Genomic DNA, 18112 nt, shown 5'->3' with positions numbered 1-18112 from the left:
TTGCATTTGTTTTACGATTCGATTCTCTGCAAGCTGCACTTTTATCTCAACAGCAATTACAGTTTAGATGACCCCAGTTTAATGTGAGTGCTTAATAAAATAGGTTACTAGGTCATGGAAACACCACTTTCACATTACTGTAGTGAATTAACACAGATGCAGCCATAAATCAGTATATTTGTCCATCAACAGGTCGACAAAAATCATAAGGAGTTAGACGGGCTTGGTACTAAAGTCTGCGCTCTCAAGTCTGTGTTTCTCACTGACTGCATTACAATTCTTTGCTCACATTAAGTCCACACAATGGGAAAATGACTGGTAACTCGGGACTTTGGCGCCTCAAAAAAACATGAACTTATAACCGTCCACCTATGTCTGACTGAGACACAGATATAGGGCCTTCAAAGTCAGTGCTGTTTAAAGTGTGTAGAATTTCATCACGCAGACACATAAAAGCTGCTAATGAGTCTCAAAGTATGTTTTAAACTTGGCCAACAAAATGTGGTTATCACAGAAGCCTGAGTCCCCCAATAATCCATCGTGGAAGTGAGTATCACTTTCACTTGTACTTGTCACTGCTTCCACGGTGACCTGAACATCTACATCCTACAGGTCATATTGAGTCGGTCAGCACAGGAAAGGGTGTGCTACGCCTTCTAAAGTCATGGGAGGACTTTGGATGACTTTCCCATGATGCTGCAGTGTATGATTCAGAACAATGACTCGTGCTCTCTGGACGATTATGACATAATTTGACCTCTAACAGATATGAGGAAACATTACAGACATGCGTACTGCCCGACACCCTCTATTAGAGAATCACTGTGGCGGCTAATGACAGACTGTCTGAGTCTCTCAGAGAAGGTAGACTGCTGGGAATGTCACCACAGACGTGCAGCACCTGGAGACATCTCACACAGTCATGTGGAAGGGCAGGTTCACCCTTTCATCTGTGCGAGTGGCACCGTGGTGTGGGGTATTTCTGTTTAAAGAGAGTAACTGACAGGAGGAATCGATGAGCAGGCCGATGGACAAAGACTTAGTCAGCAGTGGCCGGAAGAGACGGAACGCAGGAATAATCAAGTGTATTAAAAACTAGGAGTGCTGTGATCGATCAGCGCCCACATCAGTATTATGACGACATCACAATCGAAAGACAAGACGATGACCAAGGCCACTATTCATATTTATGCACCAATATTGCATCATTTGTACTTCATACAAATAAAAAACAGGGAAACCACAGTCCTCGTTGAGAGCTCCCATATGAAGCACCAGAGTCAGAAAGAACTTAGCAGTGGGGTTCAACACCCAATGAACACACATTTGACCACACACTTGCTCAAACACCACAATACAGGAGTGTTAGTGGGCTAATGCTAGGTGGAGCAAACCACCATGGTTTGCTAGTCTTGACACATTTGCCCCAAACTTCCTACACATTTGCCCCAAACTTCCTATCAGCCCCACAAACTACTGTAGATACTGAGCACCGTTTAGCTCATTGAAGTGAGCAAAATTAAAAATAAAAAAGGAGGTATAATATTTACAGTATGTGGTTTATTATTTTAGATCTTATTCAAGAACATGTCCAAGTCGCCATTTATTAATCTGCATTTGTTTAAGTCAAGTTTTGTTCGATCAAGCCAAACAAACTTTTTTCATTTAATCCCTGTTATTAGTATTTTTTCTTCACAATGTTTTATACAAAGTTATACATTTATTGGTTCCACCAAAAGAAGCACGGGTTAGTTTTTGTCATGTGCACTTCTTTACCACAGAGACATCAGAGTTAGTTACAGTTTCTAAAAAAAAAAAAAAAAAATTAAATAAAGAAAGAAACAGCCATTCATTTGGACCAAGAAAAGGGTAATCTCTTCGCCCCGATTAAAAACCCACACCACATTGACAGTCCAGGTTGATTTGACCAGGTGCATATGTGAATTTAATTGTGTGTACAAACGTTTGCTTTTGAGTTCCTCAACATTCCATCCACCCATTCATTCAATGACAGGAGACGGTTTTATCCTGGCATCAGCAGAAGGGGAGGAATCCAGCGCTAAAGAGGTGTGACAGGGCAGGTAGTGACCCATCTGATCAGGTGATCTGTCACAGTGGAAAACATGCTCCAGCTCCCTCCACGTCCCTGCTCTCCCACCACATACCACCTCACCTATAGATCAGATAAGCTCCCGCTGTCACACAGAGGAGAAGCCCTGCCTGACGACAGGAGCATCCACAACACACCAATCAGCCTGTGAACCGCTAAACGCCCCTCTCAAAACCGACCGCTCTCCACAGACCTTCACCATCGAACGGCTCCAAAATGGGATCAACGGACGCGCCTTTGCTTGACGGTGACCATAGAACTGCAGTCTTACGTTGAAGCCACAGACGAAAACACAGGTTTGCAGCAGCAGCGAGGCGGACACACCGGAGACAGAGTGGGAGAGAAAACGCCCTGCCTTGTTCCATGTCGAAACCTCAGCCCTCTGACAAGTCTGCTCGCCAAACACACTCTTCTCCGGTCAAATAAAACACAATCGGGGCTTCAACGGGGAATCGAGTTTGCATTTGCAAAACCATACGTCCAGCACTAAACGCGAGCGATCACACGCTGCGAGATCACGAGAATCCATTTATATGGATTTGGACTGTGCAGCACAGATATAAGGGGCTAAAGAGGTTTGATACACCGTTAAATACGGGACCCAGCGACCTGAATAGGGCTTTTAAAAGTTTTACCTTTCACTTGAGTTTCATATTCGGCCACGATCTCCTTGTCCTTTCGGAATTTGGCCGGAGACGTCATGGCTGAGTTCGGAGATCAAGCCTTTCCCCTTGTTGCGGTTCCGTCTCAGTCAAACTGTCGAGCGGCAGAAAACGAAGCCACCTTGTTGGTGGGGAAGGTGTGGGCAGAAAGAAGGGTGCGAGAGAGCTGCTCCTCAGCGTGTCCGCGCCTCAGTATTGTCTGCGTTCACTCAGAGCGCATTGTGAGTTTGGCGCTGCTGCTGCTGCTGCTTCAGTCCCCATACAACTCCGCGCGGTCTCCTCCGCCTCCTCCAAACCGGTTATGGTGCAAACAGCTCCCAGTGAAGAGGAACGCATTCCACCTTAAAACGACAATGAAAGTTCCATGTGTGCGGACCGGAGTAGCTTCTTCTCACAGTTGCTGTAGTAAACTGCGCCCCCTGAATTTGAGCGAAAGAGGAGGAGAGGCGGAGGGCTGGTCAGATCCAGTGCGCAGGGCAGGGATGGACGCCCTCCTGCTGCCGCCCCGGTCGAGCTGCACCTTCAGAAGTGTCGGTAATGCAGCGCCACAGACGCGAACATTTCATACGAGCTTCAGATTAGAAACTGTGTCACTATCAAACCTGGTACTCTTACTGCATATTGTACGTTACGTACCGGTGGGTTTTAGAGCCATAATAAATACTGAAATTACACTCTCCGATATGACCATTAAATAAATAATATAGGATAAATAAAAGTGTTGGGAATCGTTTTTGAAGTTTCTTCTTCGTCTGAGCAATGACGCCAATGTGAGTACTAAAATCCACGTTCGCCCCCTGCTGTATTGGAGTGCGAACCGCGGTATTTTAATAATCGTTTTAGACCACAAATATATTATATACGATATACAATTCATATATATATATATATATATATATATATATATATATATATATATATATATATATATATATATATATATATATATATATATATATATATATATATATATATATATATATAAGATGAAGTTATTCGAATTTTTGTGATGCCAGTCCATTTTAATTCTACAAGTGCATTCTGTTCCGCTTCATTCACCACCAGATAGTCAATAAAATAGAAGTCTGACATCAAGTTTTGAAAATGAAAAATTGCACTCGCAATTCACCTCGACCTTTCATTGGACACGCGTATTTTGACTGACAGTTAAATCACCAATAGGCTTCTAAAGCCGCCATGCTTAAGGCTCGGGAATTGTCATGACTGGCCAATGAAATTCTGCTTTAATTCGTCATTTTAGCCAATAACGTTGTTTTACACTCGCAAGTGTCCAATCAGCATCGAGCCAATGGTCGTTTAAAGATAGGTTCAGGAAGTAGCTTTAAATAGCAGGATGTTGTAAACAAAGCTGACAGCTATTCTGTTAGCTGCTTGTATACGCGAGTCGAGAGAAACGACTCATCGATATTAAATTGTAGCTAGCGGTTTCTTGTAAATAGTTTGCCGTTCATCGGGTAGATCTCATTCATCAAGGCATCCGGGGATCTGGCTTATTGGTGACGGTTCGCTCATTTGAAAGCGTTAGCTGCTGCACCGGCTAACTCGTTAGCATTTAGCCTCCAAAGTTTGCATTCAAATTCAGTTGTTTTTCTTACATAGGGTAGATATTTCATTTTGTCTGCCGTGTTTGATACCCGACTAGTGAAAAGGACGATTCACACGCCGCAGCGGGGCAACGATGTCCACGTCCAACGCCAATTTCAAAAACAAGTGTGTGAGCCACGTTAACTGTATATTTTGCGACAGTTTGCTCTGCACTAGAGGCATGAAAGCGGTGCTTCTTGCGGACACCGAAGTTGAGCTTTATTCGACGGATATCCCCCCAAACCGGTAGGTACCGTCTCAGATGGTATTAAGCGCATCGGGATGGCGAGATACAGAAGATGTATGTACAGAAGATACAGACATAACGTATGATACGTATATTCGACGAGTGTTTGACTAAATTAAAAGTAATAACCCCAGAAGCATTTAGTTTTAGTATTAAGATTCGACGCTGTATTGCTAAGAAGCTTTTCCGAGTGGGTAAAATGCAACAATAAAGCCTGGGTTCTATTGCTCATTTTAGAATCTTATTTGAAGTTACGATGTACACTGTGTATACTTTTTAATCGGTGGCCAAACACTTCAATTTTTCCATAACACCTGTGTTGACTGTCATCCAGGTATGGGTGCTAACCTTTCTCTCGGCTTGTTTGCTTTCTTTCTCTCAAATCTTCCACCCAAGAACTGTTGACTTTGTAGCCAGCTGCTACTCCACTGAAAGCTGCAAATGCAAACTGAGAGACATCGCTTGTCTCAAGTGGTAAGTAGAGCTCTTTCACCCTCCAGGGTTTGTTTTAGCAACACCATCTGCTGAGTGGAAAGGTTAGTGTCAGAAGAGTGTAGCCTTTCGTCCATTTAACATGGGTACAATGTAACATTTGTAATTGTTATAATGGAATTATTTACAACAAAGAATTGTTATTGTCAGTCAGGTCAAGAGTGTCATAAACACAAAAGCAAAACACTTATTATGGTTTGCGTTTGCATTCTTTTTTTTTTTCTTTTTTGTGATGCATACAAGTGGAAAACCAACATCTGTTAGATAATAGACCCCCCAGTGGAGTGGTTCTATTCCAGTGAATGTCCAAAAATGCTGACACATGTTTCTTCTTTATTCTCCCTCTCTCTGCCTCAGCGGGAATGTTGTGGGCTATCATGTCGTGGCCCCGTGTAAACCCTGTCTGCTGTCCTGCAACAACGGACATTTCTGGATGTTCAACAGTGACGCGGTGTATACTCTAAATAGGCTGGACGAAACAGGTTGGTGCACTCTCATTCAAAGTTACGGACCGGCATAACAACATGGTTCATTACGTAGAGGATCAGCTGTTCTTGGTCAAACTGACTGATTATGCAAGGGTCTCTGTGGATGATGATGTTGGCTGATGATATATTGATTTGTGATGAGAGTAAAGAAGAAGTGAAGGAGTTGAACAGAATTTGTGTTTGAATGTGTGAGAGGCTGGAAGAAGAGTGAAGATGAGGAGTTGGAGGTAAATAAAAACAGTAATGCACAGAGATGAAGGAGGTGATGAAAAGAGTGCAGCAGGGTGGAGACAACTGATGTCAGCAGCAGCAAGAGAAGATGTATGTCTGAAACGGGGTCCATTGTGATTTTTTTTTTTTTTTTTTTTTTAACTTGATCGTCCTTTAAGAAGCTAGACACTTAAAGCAGAATGGAATTGTACTTTCACAACAAAAGTGCAGTAGCGGGACTTGTGTCTTGGACTGGTTTTAGCTCGGAAAGGTTCAATGTGAGTGTCTCAGAGGAAGTCATGAGACCAAGTTAGGGAGGACAGTTGGGACACCAAGACATAATTAGAAGAAATACTTTCTACAAAATTTTGTTGGCACCGTCTTGTGATGTAACCGGAGGTACCACCTGTGTATGCAGGCACAGCTGAGCGCATGGAACCGCGGGCTGGGGAGGGGCTTGAGAACAGGCAAGCCATGCACTTGCTTGGAACTCCAAGAGATCCCAGAAACCCAGCCGAGCAGAGGAAGTTGCATGCAATATTGGGAAAGATTTGAGCCGTTTGTCAGACTCTTTTTTTTTTTTTTTTTTTTTTTTTTTTTTTTAAAAGGTAAAAGAGCAGGTTTATGTAAATGAAGGACTTTTTAGACTTTTTTATTCAAAGCACGTCTTCCTGACTCAGACTACTGTGAGCGAATGAAGGGTTTGATGCTGTGGAGTTAGTGATTGACATCTGTCAGCTCCAAAACAGTGAAAGGTCTGTGAAAAATGAAGATGAACTGGGTGTTATAATATCTTACAAAATGTACAGTGACGAAGGGACTGGCTTTCTTACTGGAGAATTTTGAGGCCACTGAACTTCTTAGCTTTGTCTGTTTCTCTGTCAAAGTTTGCTATTCTGACTGCAGGTCTAAATCTGCTCCTGTGGGGAGACCTGCCTGAGCTGGACGACAGCGAGAACGAATCCAAAAACCCATCAGAGGAAGAGTGCATCAGGTAGAGATGGACATTCACAATGTCAAAGACCCTGAGTGACACAGAGGGGCAGGAAGGACCAGTGGAGCATATTGCTGATTCAAGAGAGGCCTTAAGGAATAATTTAACATTTTACTTCTGTAGGATAAAATGTGTGATGATTTCACTGCTGATGTAGAGTATCTGCTGCACTGCTGGACAGACTGGACTCTCAATACACGCACTCATTAGTGAGCAGAGCACAGTTATTAACCCCGACATGACTGGTGTTACCGTTACTCTTACAATAGAGACCATGCCTTCCACTCCACTTCCCACTGTGGCAGGCGCACGTGCACAATTCCTTTCCTCATTTCGTCACCTGGGTTATGACTTAAACAATGATACACTCCGTTTTTTTTGTTGAGTTTGGCGAGTATTTGAAAAGCTGATGCTGTCGCATGACATTCAGTGATGCTGTGTTACACTGCAGGTTTGAACATAATCTGAGTGACTTTTTTTCTTGAATGAGCTGGAGTGGCATGACGAGTGTGTGTCAGGAATGACTCATCATTTGGAGAAATAGCACAACTCATGAATGTTCGGATTTCATCTGAACTACATGGTATGTCTTGTTCGTTCTCACTTTTTTGTACTTCATCTGCTCTTGTAACTGACAACGTTGGTGTCTTCATCATGAATGACAAACATTCAGTCCCAAATACCTCTTCAAAGGTCTCATTCGAGGCATGTTCCTCAAATCAAATATACATTTAAAGTACTTACTTTGAAGAATTCACATTTTTGGAGGATCAGCATTTTTGTGACTGCACTCTCATTCATGTTGTTGTCGTTTAAGCTCAGAAGGATCTTGCATGCCATTTGTTGGACTCCACCATGTGACTGCTAGTCATGTCGCTGAGCTATGTTGTTGGACACCCTAGTTAATTTAAATTATTATCAAGTCTTAAGATTGCATTCATTCTCTCTATTATTTATTATTGTTTTTTGACCGCCTGGCGTTTCGCTTCTCTTCACCCGGGGACCATCTTTCATCAGGCAGCAGGGTATTTATTAAAATATAAAAAGAATGTTGTGTTTAAAGAAAGACAAATATACTTTTTCTACCTAAATTGGCCTGGGAAATATGATTGCCGTGTTCTCTTCCTGAAAGTGACGGCCTCCACCACTTGCACAAGAAATTCTCTGGTAACTGAACTATTTATTAATATAAACCAAATGTATAACCACACAGTTTTATATTGTTTACACATGTTTGGTTAGTATTGTGAAGTCGTTTTTTTTCCCCTTGTAATTTAATGATTCCTTCTTGTGATGTAGTGCTTTATTTTGATAAACAGTTTTACCTCAAGAAGGTATTGCTCATGAGCTTCCTCTGGCTAGGATCACTGTAAAAGGATAATCAAGAAAGAGAGAGAAAAAAAAAAAAAACTATGTTAAATTAACCGCTGCGTATGTATATTTTGGAATTGCACTGAAACTGCGTTGATTTGTTGTTTTGTATGCTTGTTTAAATTAAACATTTTTTTCAATTATTTACAGTATTTTGTCTCGTGGACCATTGTCGGCCTGAAACTCTTGTGCGTGTGTGTGCTGCTACTTTGGGGGCTCGGGTTTATGTATGTTTGTACAGATATAAACATTGACATTTCAATCATCCACTCTTGTTACCCTCATGGGAGCTTCACTTCTTGCAGTGTGGTATGGGACTGTGGGTGTTAATGGTGGAAGTGCTTGGTACAAACAGGGAAATGAAGAAGATGTGCCCAAGTCCTCTGGCTTTATTAGTAGCCATTATTAGTAGAGCCTTTTATGGCACAAATAAAGGTGCATCATGACAAAAAAAAATACAGAAATAGACATAAATACTAGGCTACACAGCTTGTTTGACACAGATTGTAAAATCCAAAATACATTCCAGCTTGTCACACCCAGTGAAATTCAGTGTATTTTGGTTTATAGATCGGGACAGATTCTTGAAAAAAGTCATTTCAACTTGGATCAGTCCCGAGATATCCCTGAACATGGTGGTGAGGGGCCTGAACCCTCACCCTTGTTGTGTGCTGTTTAAACTCAATGGAAAAAAAAGACCTCTCTCACACTTCAACTGACAATTTTGGCTCATCGATTGTTTACACCTTGCGACCGAGGGAGGATACTGAAGGACACAGTGGATGCAGGTATGTTACATACCCAGTTTAGTGAAGTGGGATTGGAATTTGCTGTGCTTTTGCTGTGAGGCTGCAGCACAACCGTGGGTGGCAGAGAGCTCCAGCCTCTGGCTCAGCTCTATTTTGTATGTCATTAAACACGAATGGCCTCTCAGTCATATCCAAATGAGTGTTATAAAAGCTCTTCACTTTATGAGCTGAGCTCAGCAGAAATGTTTACTGTTTTTTTTTTTTTTTTTTATAATGTGTGTGTGTAGAAGCTGGATAGGTGTGTTAAACACACGGCAGCAAACAGATACTCCAACAGCTTAAAGCACAGTGGTCACATGACATGACCAGTTTTTGATGACGGCTGTGATCGACTCATTTATCTTTTAAAGCACCAGTTTTGTCTTCTGTTTCTAAAATGCTTTCTGAGTTGTGAAAACTTTTCTTCCACTTCCTAACTGTCCTCCACCTCTGCACATCTGTTTGGACAGTAACGCTGATATCTCTGGTCTTCCTACCTTTGGTTATTATTATTATTATTAATAATAATTATAATTATTATTTTGTTTTGTTTGTAATTGCACGTTATTCCCAAGCACGTTCCTAGTTGGTGCGATCCTCACTGACCTTGGCAATAAAGATTCTGATTCTAGTTGGCTACAGATGGGTCGATCTCAAATCTCTCCTGCAAAAACCGAACATGTCTGCAACATTAAGAGGCAGTAGCTTTTCGGTCACGAGTTGTGACTTGTCGGTGTTTGAATAACCCGGGTGTGGTAGAAAATGCCTTGAAGCCCGAAAGTCAAACAAGAGAAAGGCCACGTTGCATCTGCCGAGACGCACGAGAGTCTTCGAACCTTCCGAACCACACATGAGAACTGCGACTGACGTCCACTGGTGAGGTAAGTATTATTCTCAGGAGTATTACTAAGGCAAGAAAATCCTTAAAAAAAAAAAAACAGTCCTAGAAAACTCCTGGATGAGTCTACCGCCATCTGCCGGCAAAACTTTGTACACACAGCAATGAATAACAAGTGTCTGAAGAACCTTCCTCTCGAGTTCAGGAGCCTGAATACAAGCAGAACAAGAGGGCACCTTGCACAGGTCACTACATAGACAACTCTTCTTCTCAGAATCCGGTTTACAGAGAGAAACAGACTTGTTTTATATGCGGAACTCAACTGCAGAGTCAGCAATACTTGAAGATCTTCAGTTGAACTTGAGTGTATTGCTCGATGCTCTTCCAGTGCTCACCCTGGATACAGTGGATGGTTGACATTTTCACTCCTCCTTACTCGCACCTGAAATCTCCATGTCATCATTGAACATCATTGTCCTCAATAGTAAAGCTCGATAAGATGGGGCAGGCAACAAAACATTATCAATAAAAACAGAGACTGGAATACACGACAGAGAGAAGAGAAATTAAAAAAAGGAACAGAAAAAAACGACCCTTTTTTGTACTCTCAGTTAATCTGATCCTCAATTGACTCAATGAGAGAAAGTGTCTCCTAACACTAACATACATTCACCTACGTCACACAGTTTACTCCTGAAATTGAAAATAATATTCCTGCCTGGTATCATGTTATATTTCCAACTACATAGTTGTTTTACATTATTTTGCATTTTATTTTAAATATTAAGATTGTTACAATGCATTTTCATCATAAATAAATCAATGATAATGAAAATCTAAATTCCGTAATTTCCCTTTCTTTTCACATTTCTTTTTCATGATATATAACGACTTTTTATATCAATTTATGACCCTTGTATTTCGATACGATCATTTAAATAATTAAAAAAAGTATTATTTGTGAATCATTTCATCTCCACGCAGTCTGTTCCTAAAATGTTTCAGCCCGTTCCTTTTGTGACCACTAGATGTCGAAGTTGCACTATTAATATAGATATATTTTCGACTCCATGCAGGCGGCCTGAAACATATCCGCGATGGAGACCGTGCAGTAGCTTACTACATCTGACATCTCTGAGATATAATAGTTATCTATTGTTCTGCTGTTCTTAAAAATGCAAGGCGACTTTATAACCAGCGTTCACATGTTTTTTCCGGCTGAGTCCGTGTACAAGGTCAGACTGAGCTGGCCTCTGTCCCAGCTACAGGGGGCCAACGGCGAGGGACAACCTGGACAGTGGACACGCGCGAGCGCACTGAGGTCCATCGCCTCCTAATGCAAACGTTTTAAATATGTCAAATAATCTCACCCGCAAGTCCCCATCTTTTGGAGATTTAGTAAATGGATATGCAGACTACCTGCATCAGTTCTGTTTTAGAGATTCGTTTCAAATTATTCATCCAGCAGTATCTGAAAAATATACATATAAATTATGGTTGTAAAAATGTTTAATTTTCTTTAGGATATTAAACAATAAAAGACCAAATTTCAACGAAATTTCAGCCACATTAAAAGGAACTCAATCAAATATATTGAAGCATATTTAAATATATATCAAATATTTCAAAAGGTTTTAATATATTTCATTCATTCCTTAATTCAATTTAAATTCAATTCTATGGTGTGTATTTCACAAAAACTGATCAAGTTTATGAGGAAATGATGGAAAATTGCTGTCTTGTTGTGCGAAGTGACAACATCAAATCAAGTCTCCTCTTCATCAGCATCACCATCAAAGAAAATAAAGTGCGGTGTCTAACAGCCCTCTTGTGGTCATCGCCTGACGAAACGTCAGCATCCCCACACATTCATCTGACTCCCTTCAGAGAACCAACAACGACCGCTTGGAAACATTTACGCGCTTTGATAAGTCACAGACTGTGATCACTGACTCTAATGATCCTTAAATTATTCAACCAACCAATGGAATGTGATCACTTAACTAGGGAAGGTAGCGACGAGCAGCGCCATATGACGGAGAGATTGCAGAAACAAGAGAGCGGAAGTGCAGGTGCCGGACCAACTTCAAACAGGCTTGTGGTGCGGGGCTCTTGCGGGCCGGCGGATCACAGTCAGAGCGGGATGAAAGTTGTTCCTGCACAGTAAACTCATGTTGAGAATCAGAGCGCGCTAATGAAGTCATGGGGGACCCTCAGCCGCAGTGGATGGGCCCCTCCCCCCCGTGGCCCCGGACCGCTGGGGCCGAGCTCAACAAACCAACAGCAGCATCAAACGTTTTTGTTGTCAGACCGGTCCGGTTTGAGGTGAGAGCTGCGGGACCCGGGGAGGATCATGAAGCAGCAGATCAGCTGCTCTCTTTCCCTCCCTGAGTGGAGACTATTGTGGAACTGACTCGACAGAACTGTGGGGGCCAGGCGCCGTTATCTGTTAGAGACTCTTCTGTTGCACAGCGAGGCGGCTCCGATGTTTCATCTGTAACCACTTGTAAATGAATTCAGAGTCTTAATGAAGGAAATATCTTTTCACTTTTGGAGTGGAATCATATGGACCTAAATATTCTGTGATAAAAAGGCTGCTTTGCATTAGAATTATTAGACCAATTGGTTTCATAGTAGGATTTAGGAAACGTATTTTTCTCATCATTAAAAAAAAAAGAAAATAGATATGATGACATGTAGATTCAAACTTCTGCCCCAGACATTTGTCAACTCTCCCTGGAGAGTCATCGAGGTATGAGGCCTTCCTCACGTCACTCATTGCACGTTCCGTTTGTCTCTGCCGTGTAAAGCAGAAGTATAAATGGTTGATAGAACAGGTGAACTGAGATCCTTGTTTGCACTGCTATCTATTCTAGTCTTTGAAATACAGTCTTACATACCATTATTTATATATATAACATATTTCATGCTAAATAAAATATTGGTATGACAGCACGCATCACACTTCAGAACCCTTCACCTCTGAACTGGTGTCTTCATATGTGTTTCTGATGTCTTTCAAATCCAGGTTTGGAGCAATCCCTAGTTCCTTCGAGGGACTCTGATTTCCTCCCATTTCCCAGATTGAGCAGGTGAAGGGAAATGCTGGGCGGTAGGTTCGCTCGAGGCTGCGCAGTGCATGAAGCAGGAAATGATGTGATCTGCGGAAACACTCCGCTGCCATTAAGTAAGTCATAGAATGGACATAAGAATGGACAACAGACGCTTGGGTTTTCAGTCACAGCACCAGTGTTTAATGGAGAATCTCAGTGATCTGGCTGAGTACTGAAAACACCTCTGACTGAAGGCGGGTGGGAGTGAATCATTTGGGCTCACCAGGGATGGTGGAAGCCTCTGAGCTTCTCTGTGGTGAGTTTCAAAATACATCCTTCACCGGCGACTCCACCTCATGACAGAAGACACTGATTTCCAGGTGTAAATCCACTACTTCATTATTCATTAACTCTCATTTCGATCTTTTTTTTTTGGAAAGATTTCAGCTTCATTTTTGATGCTTTGTGTTGGATTTCATTTTGAGTAAACCATTATTCAACGCTACATTATACGTTTGACACGTGTCAAATGGAGTTCAGAAAACAACATTAACAGCAAGAGCTTCCTTGCATTTCTTTTAATCAAACAAGCATTCACAGCTTCATCTGAAATACCGGAGTCAGATGTCGGTCGCACTAGTGAGAAAAATATCCAACCTCAGGAGAACTGAGAATCTGCGCCTTTAATTGCTGATGGGAATGATTCCGCAGCGGCCACTCGGGGAGGTCAGGGATTGTGACTGACCGGAATGCAGCGTGGGAAGGGAGAACGATGACCAAAAACATGAAGCAATGCAGCGCGAATGAGGCGGTATTCACGGTGTGGTTTGCCACCGTGCTGCAGAACATGATCTCGCCGCCAGTGCAGTTTTAATATTTAACCTGGACGCCTCACTTTTTAACGCATCTCTTTCAGCACACGGACTGGAGCAGATCAGTGTACTTACAGCAACATTATTTCAAGAAAAATTACATCTGCGTAACTCCATTTGTATTTTTTTAGACGACTAAAGTGTGAAAGGAGCTTTTGAATTTGACGGAGAATGTAAAACTGGGAAGAATGTGAACTCGTGGCGTGGGCCAGCGTCGACGGTTCCGCCTCGCTATTTTACATGTAAACGCATGAATGGAGACGTTGAAGTGGAATATTGTATAGTTGCTGATCGGGACACTGAAAAGAAACCGCTGAAGCATCATCACTCTTGTTTGTTCTCTGACCTCCGCGCACATTGAAGAGACGGAACTTGGTAGTGTGTGTATGGCAAGGGATTCAATAGCATTGTAACGGTGGTGTGTGTGGGACTGATGACTGTAATGATTGACCACGAGCACAAACACACACTTAACACTCTTCTATGTGTTCGGAACGCGTCCTTGTGTTCTCCCTCTCTTATGATTCTGGACCACTCTCCAACACGTCTTGCTCCGTTATTCAGTGCAGTAAAGGCCTCCTCATTTCTGCTCTCTCTTCCTCAAACCATGTTCATCTTGTTTGCAGAGTCCAGTTTTGTGTGACGCTTTCAGCATTGATTTAAGCACGAGCTCCGATCGCTGCTGATTTTAATTCAGCGCCCGAAGAGTTAAGACGGTGCTCCGGATGTGTGTTGTATGTGTGTTTGTGTGTTTGTCTGTGTGTGTGTGCGCTACTCTGCATGTCGGGGGAAGGGAGAGTCTGGTAGAAACCTTTAATCCGGGTGCTGTCAGGCCCAAACCCGGCTTGACGTCCCATTGATGTGGAACAGAACAAAACACAGGGCCCCTTGCTAAGCTCCCACCGACACACACACACACACACACGCACGCATGCACAAACACAAACACACACAGGGCCTCTCTCTGCAGCCCCTTGCCTGGGCCCCCACTCAAACTTGGGAGGGCATTCCACAACCAATGGCAAAGTAACACACAAGCACCAACAGTGACCCGCGCAAACAGCCCCCCCAGCCATGTTGCGCCTGTGTGTCCACCTCAGTAGCATGTGTGCCTCTTCACTTGGTTATTCAGCGGTTATATTTAAATTTAGAATCTGAAAAGAAAAAGCTCTAATTGACTCAATCGATGCACACAACTGGTCAAAAGTTGCTCGGGCTTGCAAGACACTTTGTCTCAAATAAGGATCACGGTGAAGTCTAATCAGTTCATTAAGTCGATCTGTCACAAATTGCCTCTTGTGGATTGTCGACGTGCTTTTGAGCCAAGTGCATCACCCCGATGTGACACCATGTAACCCCACACCGCCCCTCTCATGAAAGAGAGCTGGGTCTGGTTCTGCACGCACATCAAACCATCCTTGCCTTTTTATCACCAGCCGACAACACAGAGCTAAAAAAGGTTGACTCTCACTCTTTTAACCTCTTTCACACAGAGCGAAAACCCCAGGCCAACCTGGTGGATTGGACCCTCCTAGCTGGGGGAGCAAAATGCTGCACCCTTCTGAGATGTTGCAGGGAAAAAAAAAAAAAAAAAAAAAAAATATATATATATATATATATCTATATATATATATATATACACTCTGAGGTTTATCTGGGAACAGACGACTCCACCAGACACTATGTGAAATGGAGTCTGGAGGAAGGCGATTGACTGGTCGGCCCTTCTCCGGCATCTCCAGAGTAAGACAGAGGATCAGTCGTATTTCTGAAAAGAGAACGTCTGGTCACAAGCATGTTCAAAGGTCACATCTGTCCGTCACTGACGCAGCAGAGCAAAACTTCGGAAGCTCACCTAAACATTGGACCTCAGGTCAGCATGGATGTCGAGCCTTGAGTGAGAGAGTGAAGGGTTTAGATCCTGTCAAAGTCTCTCCAGAAAACTTCATACCCTTGACCTTCAGAAATATCTGCTGTGACACGAGAAGCTGACATACTGTACATACTGTAGCTGTGGGCTCCATCAAGGTGATTCCAGGCTCACAACTGTGGACAAAGGGAGAGAAGAATTGCCACTCAGGTTGTTTTTGGCCTTGTATTCTTGTCGCCAAAAAGGTGGGGAATGTGACACAGCACAAGAAACACAGTGTCACACTGAGTCTGTGTGTACGATGTTGGGATACAGTTAACAGAAGCCAGATGCTTCAGTGAGCTTTGGCAGCCATGAAAGTGTGTATCTGTGGTGACAACAAACTGTTATTATTGTCCTGCTGTTTGGACGGTTCCCAACCCGCAGCGACTGTTTTCCGTGACACACTCACGAACCGCGGTGGAGAGCTGAGTGTCTGACAGGGATGGGACTTCGCTGTTGACAGTGTGGCTGTTCACAGAGTGGCCTTTAGGTGGAGCTGTGGTCAGCTGTTACTGGGGTGCCACATGACCCACTGCTGACCTCATGTTGGCCGTCACTGGTGAAGACCCAGTCATACGAAAGCGAGAGTTCGTCTTCCCCCAGACAGCATGTGTGTGTTTCCTGAGCTAAAGACTTGCTTCTTTTTTACGTAGGTATAAGAGTGTTGTTCGGGCAATCCTGGGAGGCCTCAGCGCTCCCGACCAAAGTGTTCTTTATTGACGGGAAAGAGCAGTCGGGCCGACAGCACCGATTGGCTGTAATTGGTCGGCAAGTCAGCGGCGTGTTTGAAATACCCCACATAAAGTAGCAGCTTTTTACAGAGCTCACACAGAACCGTGCTCGCCGCTGTTTCTTCCTCCCACCGACTTAAGAGAAGCCAGATGGGCCACGGGGAAGCAATCACCCCTCTATTTGTCTTGGTGCTGATCAGGTTAGTGAAGTGTTCTCAGTCTGCTCGCTGCTGTCTGTCGTCCCCGCAGCACTGCGTGGACTCGGGCCAAGCAGCCGCTCAGACCACTCTCGGAATGTCAGTATGGTAAACAGCAGCACAGTTGGATGAGAGAAATGTTTTATGGTCTTTAATAAAGAACTATCATCATGAATTCCAGAGCTTTTGGTCCTCGTTCGGCCCGTTTCCCACCAGCTGCAGTGGCCTTCTATTAGGTCCAATTTTTAAAAATCTTTTATCGTATCTCAAATGAAGAAAAATATATAGTGGTTCACTGATGACTCTACATTGTGTAGGAGTCGATGCCTGTCCATCACTGAGATGGACGAGAGTCGTCTAGGTGACCCCGCCTTCTGCCAGGGTAGTTGGCAGTAGCTCCACGTTAAGCTGGACGACGTCTCTACTGTCCCAACACCTCAACCTTTAGCTCTGGTGGCACTGCTGCTATCACATGTAAAATAATAACTGTTAGAGTATCAAAAAGCCTGTCTTCATCCTCCTCCTCCACCTTCATCATGACCTTCAGTGTTGTCCTCATCTCCATCTCCAACATCCAAACCATCTGTCCTCCTTAATTTTGTCTGCAAACTTCTCCATGTGAATTTGCTGCTCTGACATCACAGATCACATGTCAATTGTTTCATTAAATTCAGTGAAAAGGTTGAGCCACAGAAACCTATCGAAAATGTAATGTCAGCATTTTTCTTGCAGTTCAGAAGGCAATGTTTTTATTCTGAAAAAATGTGTTGCCTTCCATGACTGTTAAACGTGCGTGTTCAGTGTAATGAAAATATAGAGAGGCAGCTGTTGCAGTGAGTGTCTTCCTCCCATTTTACTCCAGTCAACTCTCTATTTATTTACTTAACTTGCGCGGCAAGAAGCAGTGGTTTGTTTGATTATGTAGTTGTACACGCAAACATACATCCACAAGTACAGTAGATGGATTTTCCGTGACGAATTCTGAAACCGTGAAGGCAGAGGCCTTCAGAATAAAGGCGGCTTCCTCTTCTGACGTTGTTCATTGTCATGGTTCACTTGGGTTAAGGTGGCATTGATGAAGGTCTGTGTGCGGACTGCACTGCATTTTTCAGACCAAAACCAAAACACCAGACCCGAACACAAACCATCACATCACAGACAACTTTTTCTTTACAGACTATATCTGCTTTTCGTCCAGTTTGCTCGTTCTGAGATAGCTCAACTTTGTTCTCTAAAATCCCTAACGGAACCCTGGAATTCCATTTCTATCTTTCTCATTGTGAGTCAGACACAAGGGAATAAACAAACTTTTCATTACCTCTCTCATGGGAGTGACAGGGGTCTGGATTATCCCAGGTGCCCTGGGAGCAAGGTGGGGGTCCAAGTCCTTGCAGGGCGAACACAGATGAAACCGGAAATATCTGAGCAAGCATTAATCGTGATGCTGTTTTGTGAACATGGTGGGAGCTAATTAAACAGGTGTCTGAAGGTTAAATCACACTTCAAAGCGAGTACGCAGTGAAACCAGTGAGAGAGAGGTGA

The 18112-nt window shown here is 43.1% G+C and overlaps 2 protein-coding genes across 3 annotated transcripts in view; one reads left to right on the top strand and one right to left on the bottom strand.

Moving 5' to 3' along the window:
- srgap2 (SLIT-ROBO Rho GTPase activating protein 2) overlaps window positions 1–3246 on the bottom strand; it is a 42546-nt gene extending 39300 nt beyond the window's left edge. For both annotated transcript variants that reach the window (XM_053866992.1, XM_053866993.1), the window contains exon 1: window positions 2746–3246. In XM_053866992.1, coding sequence (XP_053722967.1) covers window positions 2746–2812 — 67 coding nt within the window. In that variant the 5' untranslated portion in view covers window positions 2813–3246. The remainder of the gene's footprint in view (window positions 1–2745) is intronic.
- An 844-nt stretch (window positions 3247–4090) lies between these two features.
- fam72a (family with sequence similarity 72 member A) lies at window positions 4091–8297 on the top strand. The gene is made up of 4 exons (XM_053868105.1): window positions 4091–4623; window positions 5021–5098; window positions 5474–5598; window positions 6721–8297. The coding sequence occupies exons 1-4, from the start codon at window positions 4472–4474 to the stop codon at window positions 6810–6812; spliced, it is 447 nt and encodes a 148-aa protein (XP_053724080.1). The 5' UTR covers window positions 4091–4471; the 3' UTR covers window positions 6813–8297.
- Window positions 8298–18112: the final 9815 nt, after the last annotated feature.

Source organism: Synchiropus splendidus, chromosome 6, assembly GCF_027744825.2.
Source record: "Synchiropus splendidus isolate RoL2022-P1 chromosome 6, RoL_Sspl_1.0, whole genome shotgun sequence".
NCBI classification, from domain to species: domain Eukaryota; kingdom Metazoa; phylum Chordata; class Actinopteri; order Syngnathiformes; family Callionymidae; genus Synchiropus; species Synchiropus splendidus.
Note: the sequence above shows the minus strand (reverse complement) of the source record. Positions and strands in the feature narration are given on the sequence as shown.

What these genes read in the sequence shown, in the direction of transcription:
- fam72a (XM_053868105.1), top strand. Translation starts at nt 4,472, where the DNA reads ATGTCCACGTCCAACGCCAATTTCAAAAACAAGTGTGTGAGCCACGTT. An exon ending in ACGGATATCCCCCCAAACCG is followed by an intron (nt 4,624 to 5,020) that starts GTAGGTACCGTC and finishes CTTCCACCCAAG; the next exon opens with AACTGTTGACTTTGTAGCCA. An exon ending in GACATCGCTTGTCTCAAGTG is followed by an intron (nt 5,099 to 5,473) that starts GTAAGTAGAGCT and finishes TCTCTGCCTCAG; the next exon opens with CGGGAATGTTGTGGGCTATC.